General features: G+C 54.9%; 1 protein-coding gene across 1 annotated transcript in view; it reads right to left on the reverse strand.

Moving 5' to 3' along the window:
- Nucleotides 1–8,503, reverse strand: part of AP4E1 (adaptor related protein complex 4 subunit epsilon 1) — a 133,968-nt gene extending 125,465 nt beyond the window's left edge. Inside the window, exon 1 of the mRNA XM_077468399.1 lies at nucleotides 8,307–8,503. Within this exon, the coding sequence (XP_077324525.1) occupies nucleotides 8,307–8,432 (126 nt within the window). The 5' untranslated portion in view covers nucleotides 8,433–8,503. The remainder of the gene's footprint in view (nucleotides 1–8,306) is intronic.
- Between the last annotated feature and the right edge of the window lie 2,878 nt (nucleotides 8,504–11,381).

The raw sequence follows: 11,381 nt of genomic DNA on the forward strand, positions 1-11,381 counted from the left end.
ACCCCAGTGTGAAAGGATATCCTGAGTTGTGAACTTGGACACTAGTGATTTCTGTAGCACAAAAAAAAAACAAAAAAAAAAAAACAAAAAAAAACGGACAGGCGGATACTCTTTATTTATTTTTGTTTACCTCCACCCTGAAGTGGGAGTGATGACATGAGGTCGCTCCAGCCTTCCAAGGCCATCAAAGACAATCTAATCTTTGATCGCCTCTGGATAAGCCGGGTGCACTGTTGGATCATTTCTTGGCAAGTCGATGGAAACGGTAAGCCCGAGAAACACCATCAAGCACCAGAGACATCACCTCCTGCCACTTCTGAAAGCATTCCAATGGCTCATGAGCCACTCAAAATGCTTTTATGAGAAAGCCAGCAACGGCTGAAAAAAATAAAATAAAAAAATACTGCGATTATAGCGGATATCGTCAGCCATAATGCCGGTAAACCACTTCAAAGCTGCAATGTATATATACGTATCGCGGTCTAAAAATGGTTAAGATACATTTCTGATTAAAATCGGACACTTATTTTTACAGATTAATAAGTGTCATTGTCTGAGCGATAATGCCTCTTCTTACAGATCCATGATAACCTGAGAGAATCCAGTAAAGACATGAAAAACATTGGCAGCACATCTTTAAAAAAAAAAGAAGAGAATAGCAATTTTTTTTGCCTGCAAAAAATAAGTGCATTTACCATATTTACTGTCAGTGTGAGCTGTCTGCCCATACATCGTACAGCTGGGCAGGTTCACACGGACAGGAAGAATCAATGAACTACCACAGCACTCAACAGCACCATGGTAGTTCATTCAGAATTACAAGCCGACAGTCACAAAGGATGTTGGTAGTTGTAGTTCATTCATTCACAGCACTGTGAATAAATGATGCAGAGCCCCGCACAGCCTCACTTTTCAAAATGTGACAGAAATATTTCATTGAGGACAGACATCTGATGGGGATAGCTATGCTTTCAAAGTTTATCATATCCTACATGGACATTGTAAGTCAGGGGAAGCTTAAAGGGGTTGTAAAGGTAAATGTTTTTTCACCTTAATGCATTCTATGCATTAAGGTGAAAAAACATCTCACACTGCCAGCGCCCCCAGTTCCCCCGTTTTACTTACCTGACCCCTCGAAAATCCCACGCTCGCTCGCCGTCCTCTTCGCCGCTCAGGCTGGCCGCTGATTGGCTGGAGTGGATGGATTGAAAGCAGTGCAGCCATATAGCCGCTCGCTGTATCACACGGCCCCACCCCTTGGCGCGCTGCGTCATTGGATGTGATTGACAGCAGCGCGCCAGGGGGTGGGGCCGTGTGATACAGTGAGCGGCTATACCCGCCGGCTGTATCACGGGAGCGCGCCCGCAGGTGCTTCTCACCATGCGAGGGAGCTCGCATGAATGTGAGAATTACCTGCGGGAAGAAGCAGAGACAGCCACCGAGGGACCCCAGAAAAACAGGTTCGGGGCCACTCTGTGCAAAACAAGCTACACAGTGGAGGTAAGTATAACAGGGTTGTTACTTGAAAAAAAAAAAAAAAAAATGTACTTTACAATCCCTTAAAGCACTTGCCATCCAGGCCTTTTCTGGCAATTTGTGTTTACATGCAACAATCAGTATTTGTGTTCAAATGCTTATGGCTATTTAAAAACTGTGTTGTTTACACCCGGGGAAACTGGAAGAGATGCATGCTTGCTGCTTCCGGTTTCCTTTTTAATAGAGGTGATCAGAGACATGCCGGTCTTTGCTTACCTCTATGATCAGCCGGTGAAAGCACCAGCTGGCTGCTTAGGTTTCCCGATGGCACAGGAGAGCCAGAGAAAGCAGTGGGGGGGGACATCCCCTCCCGCTGCTTGTAAAAGCAATCCAGCGGCCAATTAGCCGACCATTGGCTCTAAAAAAAAAAAGAAAACAAAACAAAAAAAACAAAAAAATAAAAAAAAACACAACATCGGGATAATGAGGTCACACTCTCTCATTTAGATATACCTGCTTTAAGACTGGGTTCACACTAGTGCAAATTGGATGCGATTTTCCCACCACCCAATTTGCATGTCAGGAGATTGTGACCGACTCTCTATGAAGCCGGTTTACACATCTCTGTGGCGGCTCCAGAGTGGTTTGCACAGGTGTCCCCCTGTGTCTTCTGGTCCCTTTCAGGGCCAAATTCAGGCAAACATTCGGTCCTGAAACTGAGAACAGGGACACACCGAACCCCTGCTGTGAGCCGCATCCAGCTGCAGTGTGAACCCAGCCTCAAGCACACACTGACAGCATTCAGCATCCCCCCCCCCAGCACACACTGACAGCATCCCCCCCCCCCCAGCACACACTGACAGCATCCCCCCCCCCAGCACACACTGACAGCATCCCCCCCCCCAACACACACTGACGGCTTTCCCCCCCCCCCCCAGCACACACTGACGGCTTCCCCCCCCCCCCCCCCAGCACACACTGACAGCTTCCCCCCCCCCCCAGCACACACTGACGGCTTCCCCCCCCCCCAGCACACACTGACGGCTTCCCCCCCCCCCCCCAGTACACACTGACGGCTTTCCCCCCCCCCCCCCCAGCACACACTGACGGCTTCCCCCCCCCAGCACACACCGACGGCTTCCCCCCCCCAGCACACACCGACGGCATTCCCCCCCCCCCCAGCACACACCGACGGCATTCCCCCCCCCCCCCCCCAGCACACACCGACGGCATTCCCCCCCCCCCCCCCAGCACACACCGACGGCATTCCCCCCCCCCCCCCCCCAGCACACACCGACGGCATTCCCCCCCCCCCCCCCAGCACACACCGACGGCATTCCCCCCCCCCCCCCCAGCACACACCGACGGTTTTCCCCCCCCCCCCCCCCCCCAGCACACACCGACGGCATTCCCCCCCCCCCCCCAGCACACACCGACGGCATTCCCCCCCCCCCCCCAGCACACACCGACGGCATTCCCCCCCAGCACACACCGACGGCATTCCCCCCCCCCCAGCACACACCGACGGCATTCCCCCCCCCCTGCCCCCAGCACACACCGACGGCATTCCCCCCCCCCCCTGCCCCCAGCACACACCGACGGCATTCCCCCCCCCCCCTGCCCCCAGCACACACCGACGGCATTCCCCCCCCCCCTGCCCCCAGCACACACCGACGGCATTCCCCCCCCCCTGCCCCCAGCACACACCGACGGCATTCCCCCCCCCCTGCCCCCAGCACACACCGACGGCATTCCCCCCCCCCCCCCCCAGCACACACCGACGGCATTCCCCCCCCCCCCCCCAGCACACACCGACGGCATTCCCCCCCCCCCCCAGCACACACCGACGGCATTCCCCCCCCCCCCAGCACACACCGACGGCATTCCCCCCCCCCCCCCCCAGCACACACCGACGGCATTCCCCCCCCCCCCCCCCAGCACACACCGACGGCATTCCCCCCCCCCCCCCCAGCACACACCGACGGCATTCCCCCCCCCAGCACACACCGACGGCATTCCCCCCCCAGCACACACCGACGGCATTCCACCCCCAGCACACACCGACGGCATTCCCCCCCCAGCACACACCGACGGCATTCCCCCCCCAGCACACACCGACGGCATTCCCCCCCCCCAGCACACACCGACGGCATTCCCCCCCCCAGCACACACCGACGGCATTCCCCCCCCCAGCACACACCGACGGCATTCCCCCCCCCCAGCACACACCGACGGCATTCCCCCCCCCCAGCACACACCGACGGCATTCCCCCCCCCAGCACACACCGACGGCATTCCCCACCCCCAGCACACACCGACGGCATTCCCCCCCCCAGCACACACCGACGGCATTCCCCACCCAGCACACACCGACGGCATTCCCCCCCCCAGCACACACCGACGGCATTCCCCCCCCCAGCACACACCGACGGCATTCCCCCCCCCCCAGCACACACCGACGGCATTCCCCCCCCCAGCACACACCGACGGCATTCCCCCCCCCAGCACACACCGACGGCATCCCCCCCCCCAGCACACACCGACGGCATCCCCCCCCCCAGCACACACCGACGGCATCCCCCCCCCCAGCACACACCGACGGCATCCCCCCCCCAGCACACACCGACGGCATCCCCCCCCAGCACACACCGACGGCATCCCCCCCCCAGCACACACCGACGGCATCCCCCCCCCAGCACACACCGACCGCCCCCTCCCTCCCCAGCACACACTGACCGCCCCCTCCCTCCCCAGCACACACTGACCGCCCCCTCCCTCCCCAGCACACACTGACCGCCCCCCCCCCCAGCACACACTGACGGCATCCCCCCCCCCCCCCCCAGCACACACTGACGGCATCCCCCCCCCCCCAGCACACACTGACGGCATCCCCCCCCAGCACACACTGACGGCATCTACCCCCCCCCAGCACACACTGACGGCATCCCCCCCCCCCAGCACACACTGACCGCCCCCTCCCTCCCCAGCACACACTGACCGCCCCCTCCCTCCCCAGCACACACTGACCGCCCCCTCCCTCCCCAGCACACACTGACCGCCCCCTCCCTCCCCAGCACACACTGACCGCCCCCTCCCTCCCCAGCACACACTGACCGCCCCCTCCCTCCCCAGCACACACTGACCGCCCCCTCCCTCCCCAGCACACACTGACCGCCCCCTCCCTCCCCAGCACACACTGACCGCCCCCCTCCCTCCCCAGCACACACTGACCGCCCCCCTCCCTCCCCAGCACACACTGACCGCCCCCTCCCTCCCCAGCACACACTGACCGCCCCCTCCCTCCCCAGCACACACTGACCGCCCCCTCCCTCCCCAGCACACACTGACCGCCCCCTCCCTCCCCAGCACACACTGACCGCCCCCTCCCTCCCCAGCACACACTGACCGCCCCCTCCCTCCCCAGCACACACTGACCGCCCCCTCCCTCCCCAGCACACACTGACCGCCCCCTCCCTCCCCAGCACACACTGACCGCCCCCTCCCTCCCCAGCACACACTGACCACCCCCTGCCTCCCCAGCACACACTGACCGCCCCCTCCCTCCCCAGCACACACTGACCGCAGTCATCTGAATTGTTTTAGTCTACTATATCTATGGTAGATTTAATCAACTAAAATATAATGACCAAGGTTACATACGTGTAGGGTTGCCACCCAGCCGGGTTTGGAGTCAGGTGCCCAGGTTTCAGGCAAAGGGGGTCACAGACAGTGTGCACTAGCACAGTGCACACAATCATTGCAGGCTGCCTTGCAATTCTTTTGAAGCTCTCTCCCGTAATGCTAGGGTCGCCGTGTGCCATTACTTATATAGCCATGGGGCGAGGCCACCCAGTGATGTCATCTGGAGGCCCCAGCCCCTTGTGACATTACCATGCAGGACATGATGGGGCGATGTCACAAGGGGGCGAGGCCTCTTATATAGCCATGCCCCACCTCATGGTTATATAAGCAATGGCACACGGCAGCCCTAACATTACAGCAGGAGAGAACATCAAGAGAACACTGGACGAAGAACGGAGAGAGGAGACAGTGGAGAGAGGAGAACTGGCAGTGGAAGAAGACAGCGGAGGGAGAAGAAAATTGGAAGGAGAAGAGATGCCGGAGCTGCTTCAAAAAGTTACTTTGTCAAAAACCTGAGTACTTTTTTTGGGGTGAATGGGTAGGGGTACAATTCACATGGGGGGCAGGATCCGGGTGCCCCTTTATTAAAGGGGGCTTCCATATTCCAATAAGCTACCCCACCCGCAAATCCCGAGAACCACTGTCTGGGGTTGTCGGGAAGGGGCCCTTGTACCCATCAACTTGGGAACAAGGTGCTTTGTCCCCCCCCCCATGTTGAGTGCACATGGCCTGCATGCTTGGATAAGGGTCTGGTATGGATTTTAGGGGGTACCCCAGGAACGTTTCTTTTCACTTGGCGAGGGTTCCTCTTCAAGATCCTCAGCGCACAAGCTGCACCGCAAATCGGATCATCACGATCCGATATCTGATGCAACTTCTATTCAAATGAATGGGCTCTCATAGGGAACCAATGATTTTGACATGTCAAAAAAAAAAAAAAAAAAAAACGCACTTGACGAGGCTTAACGCAGCTGTGTTCAGCGTTAAGCCGCATTTAGCAGCGTCAGAGGTTTTTCACAGCTCTAATGCCGGTCATCAGAACGCACTGGCCCTGGGGTTTTTTTTTTTCAGCTTGAAACACCTATGCCACTTACAACTCCTAAAAGCCTGCGTGTGCATGAGGCCATAGAAACAATGTCAGCTTGTAACCAATGGGTTGATATTTGGGGCTCTGCATCTTTAAATTTCCACAGTAAAATCATACCATAATGTAAATGCAAGGCCCCTTTCACACTGGGGCGGTGCGGGAGTCGGCGGTAAAGCGCCGCTATTTTTGTCGGCGCTTTACCATCGTTTTAGCAGCGGTATGCGGCCGCTAGCGGGGCCGTTTTAACCCCCGCTAGCGGCTGAAAAGGGGTTAAAACCGCTCGCAAAGCGCCGCTGCAGCAGCATAGCCGCGCTTCCCCATTGATTTCAATGGGTAGGAGCGGTTTAGGAGCGGTAAATACACCGCTCCAAAGATGCGGCTAGCAGGACTTTTTTCAACATCCTGCCAACGCACCGCTCCAGTGTGAAAGCCCTCCGGCTTTCATACTGGAGTGAAGGGGCCGGTTTTTTCAGGTGCTACACAGGCGCTATTTTTAGCGCTGTAGCACCTGAAAATCGGCCCAGTGTGAAAGGGGCCTTCGAGAAGGTGATGTATGTGTGACAGCTCTGTGTAATCATTATTTTATATATTACATTATATATAGTTTTTCTGTGTTGTATATCCAACCAAAAAAAAACTTGTCTGATAGCAAGACCATTGATTTGGAACGGTCTGATGGCTTGACTCCAGTCCCCATACCGACACACGCACCTGACCACTCCCCCCATACCTGACACACATGCCGGACACCCTCCCAATACCCGGCACACACACCTGTCCACTACCCCCCCCCCCCCCCAATACCCAGCGCACACACACCTGACCATCCCGCGCCCCCCCCCATTCGTCACACATCTGACACCCCCCCCCCATACCTGACAAGCGCCAGACACCCCCCCCCATACCCAGCACAGGCACCTGATCTCTCCCGCCACCCATACCCGACCCACGCACCGGAAACCCCGCCAATATCCGCCACACACCTGCCGGATACCCCCCCCAATACCTGGGGCAGACACACACACTTGACCACCACAATACCTGGTACAAGCACCTGACCCCCCCCCAATGCCTGACACATGTGCCAGACACCCCCCCCCAAATACCTAACACACGCACCGCCAGCACCCCCACCCCATCACTGGCACACCCACCTGACCCCCCCATACCACCCACACACGTGCCTGACCCCCCCCCCCCCGATACCTGGCACACACCGCCAGAACCCCCCCATCTAGCAGACACACCTTACCACCCCCCCATACCTGACACACGAACCTCCAGCACCCCCATACAAGACAAATGCGCTGCACACCCCCCCAATACCCATCACACGCATCTGACCCCCCCATACCCGACACACACGCTGGACACCACCCCAATACTCACACACCTGACCATCCCCCCAATACTTGTCACAGACGTGACCCCCCCCCCCCATACCCGACACACGCACCACACATCCCCCCAATACCCGGGACACGCACCTGACCCCCCCCCCATGCCTGACACATGCGCCGACACCCCCCCCCCCAATACCTGACACATGCACCCCCCCATAACCGACACACGCACCTGACACCTCCCCATACCTGACACACGCGCAAACACCCCCCTGCCCCATACCTGGCACATGCGCCAGACACAATACTCGTCACACGCAACTGACCGCCCCCATAACCGACCACCCCCCCCCCCCCCAAAAAAAAACCTGACACACGTGCCAGACACCCCCCAATACCCGGCACACACACCTGACCCCCCCCCCAATACCTGACACATGCGCCAGACTATCCCCCCCAATACCCGTTACACACACCTGACCCCCCCCCTCATGCCTGACACATGACCTGGTCACCCCCCTCAAATACCTGACACACGCACCGCCAGCACCCCCCCCCCCCCCCATAACCAGCATACGCACCTGCAGCACCCCCTCCCCCCACCAGGCACATCCACTGCCACCACCTCTCCATACCCGGCACATGCCCTGCCAGCACCCCCCATACTAGCACACACACTGCCAGCTCTCCCCCCCGCCCCCCCCCATACCCAGCAGTACACAGAGCTCATATCCCTTCCCGGCCATGCCCGGTATTACCTGTCTGGAGCTGAGCCCGGTGATATTCCTGATCAGACTCCCCAGCTTAGAGCTGGCCCCAGGCGGGGGCTCCTGTAGGAGGAGCCCGGGCAGAGCGCTCAGTGTTCTCTCCACAATCTCACTCATCTTCCCTCCGACTATTCACAACAACAACAACACCAGCCGGCATCATCATCCCACACTTCCGCTTCTCTTCAACAACACACAACTTTATTCCACGGACAATCACTGCGCTAAACACTTTCACCACTAGATGGTGCCATAAGTCCATGTTCAGAGCTCCTTCTACACCCATAGAGACCGATCCCAGAAGGGAACATTGGATGGACCTGGAGGGGGAGGGCTCCTCTTATTAATTCATTCACATTTGCCAGTTCCCCTCTTGAGCAACTTTTTATTTTATTTATTTAATTGTATGTTTTTTTGTTTTTTTTTGTTTTTTACACACATGTAAAAGTCTGCATTTTTGGCAATAAAGTGACTGAAACGCCCCAAGAACATTATATATTTTCTGAAAGCACAAGCACTGGAGAATAAAATGGTGGGAGTTGTCCTTTTTTTATAACAATGTGCACAATATTAGCACAACTGTATTTACGCAATTGTGATCAGTGAATGGCAGGTGCAATGCTGTGGCTTACTCCAGATCAGGTCTGTACAAAGGAATGGGTCTTCAAGTTAGGGGCGGACTGGGCAGGGGGTGCAATTGCCCCCTGGGCGGCTCTGATTTCCTCTGTAAAAAGGCAGCACTGCTTCCACCACAGACATGCCTGGTGAAGAGGAGCAAGAAGTCCCCTGCTACTGTCCTACCGAGTGCAGGATGAGGATGAGAACAGAGGCTGCCCCCTCGGCATTGGATGGTATATGCTGTGTCCAATCAGAGCTTGGCTCCGTGCCCCAGTGATGGCTCTCCACCCCTGGCCAGCCCTGACCGAGCTGCCCCAGCTCCCCATGCCAGAGTGGGTAAAGCAGGTGCTGTCCAGCCTGATCTACCAGGGTTTTCTTCAAGCCAAACCTGAACACTTTAGAGGCACAGGGCAATTTCTTTTTTTTTTTTTTTTAAGTACATAGGATTATCCCATTCATGGCTAAGCCCATTTCTGACAAAAATGAAAAAAGACCGAAAATTTTGAAAAATAACCCAATATTACTTTCTGCTATAAAACAACCAATAAAAAACAAAAACACATTTCTTCATAGATTTTGGCCAAAATGTATTCTGCTACATGCTTTGGTAAAAACAAAAAACAAAACAAAACAGTATATTAACCACATGCTGACCGGGCCATAGCTGAAAGATGGCTACAGAGCGGTCAGCTTATTCTGGGAGGGCGTCCATGGACATCCTCCCAGAAGCTTGCTCCCTAGCGCTCCCTGGGAACATCCGTGACCGCCGGGTCCGGGGGACCCAGTACATCACAGATCGTGTTAAACGGCCACTGATAGCGGCCGTTTACCACATGATCGCTCCGCAAATGACGGAGCATTACTTGTAAACAAACCGGTTCCTCTCCTCTCTGTACCGATCGGTACAGTGAGAAGGCCCATACACACGATCAGACTTTTTGACAACAAACATGCAAATTAGCTGTTTTGGAGCAACATCCGACTGTGTGTACGCTCCATCGGACAAACTTTTTTGGTTTTCATCGGACTTTTGTTGGCTGTGCGAACGGACAAACTTTCTGGCAACAAAAGTCCGATGGAGCAAAGTCTGATCGTGTGTACAGAAAACCATAGGACTTTTGTACAAAGTACAAACACGCATGCTCAGAACCAATGCAAAAGATCAGACAACAATATAGAAGTTGACCAAAGGTGGCGGTAAAGTGTAGAAAAACCACGTGATTTGGTGAAAGTTGGCTGAAAAAGTCCTGCTGTGTGTATGCAATACAAGTTCAGGGCCGACGCCCTTTGTACAAAAATCCAAGGGAAAGTTTGTACAAAGTCCTATCGTGTGTATGAGGCTAGAGAGGGAGAGATCGTTTGCAGCGCTGTGGGCACTACAGATCCAGAGATAAATTAATTTTAGGGAAAAGGGGAAGGGGAAAAAAGTGCAAGTTTGTCCACTAATAAAGGATCACTTTTATTTGACCACAATTGAGTCATTCATCCTTAATTAAGGTATTGGTGCCGTAACCTAATAGTATAAATAAAAACGAAAATAACGCAGTTCGATAGGCACGGACTGCAAAAGGGGTTACTTTGGGCACCAAAAAATATTTCAGAATAAGGTTAATTCATTCAAAAATTATATTTTTATTTTTATATGTTTCATTTCATTATTAACCACAATTAACCACTTGGCGCCCATACTACGTCTATTGACGTCATGGGCTTTCGTGGTTATATCTGAATGATGCCTGAGGCCACAGACATCATTCAGATATCAGCGTTTTCAGCCGGCGATTCCCTGCACCATAAGAATAATCATAGCGGCTGTTCCGCAGCTTAATCGTTCTTACGGACGCCCCCCCCTCCCGCCGCCCTCCAGTGCTTGTACCGACTCACCGATTCCATCGGTGAGTTGGTGACAGGATCCGCCGGTTCCCGCCAGTTACCATAGAGATTTCCGGCGGACCAGATCGTCCCTGGAGTCTCTATGATCGTTTGGAGGCCAGGCGCGATGTTATAACGTCACGCCCGGCCTCGGTATTCAAATTAACGGCGCCGATTTGGCAGGGAAGCCAGGATCGTTTTCTTTTGTTTTTTTTTATTCTTCCCAGCCTAGAGGTGAGATATGGGGTCTTATTGACCCCATATCTCACTGTAAATATGTCCGATCGTGCCATATTCCTATTACAAGGGATGTTTACATTCCTTGTAATAGGAATAAAAGTCATCAATTTTTTTTTTTTTTAAATAAAAATAAAATGAACAATAAAAAAAAAAAATTTAAAGCGCCCCTGTCCCCGTGAGCTTGCACACAGAAGCGAACGCATACGCAAGTTCTCGTTCTAGACCTCCTCTGTACCCCAAAACATGTAACCAGTAAAAAAATTTAAAGCGTCGCCTATGGGGATTTTTAAATACCAAAGTTTGGCACCATTCCACGAGCGCATGCAATTTTGAAGC

This window comes from Lithobates pipiens, unplaced genomic scaffold, assembly GCF_037356315.1.
Source record: "Lithobates pipiens isolate NorthernLeopardFrog02 unplaced genomic scaffold, aLitPip1_a1.2 Scaffold_8, whole genome shotgun sequence".
In the NCBI taxonomy this organism is placed as follows: domain Eukaryota; kingdom Metazoa; phylum Chordata; class Amphibia; order Anura; family Ranidae; genus Lithobates; species Lithobates pipiens.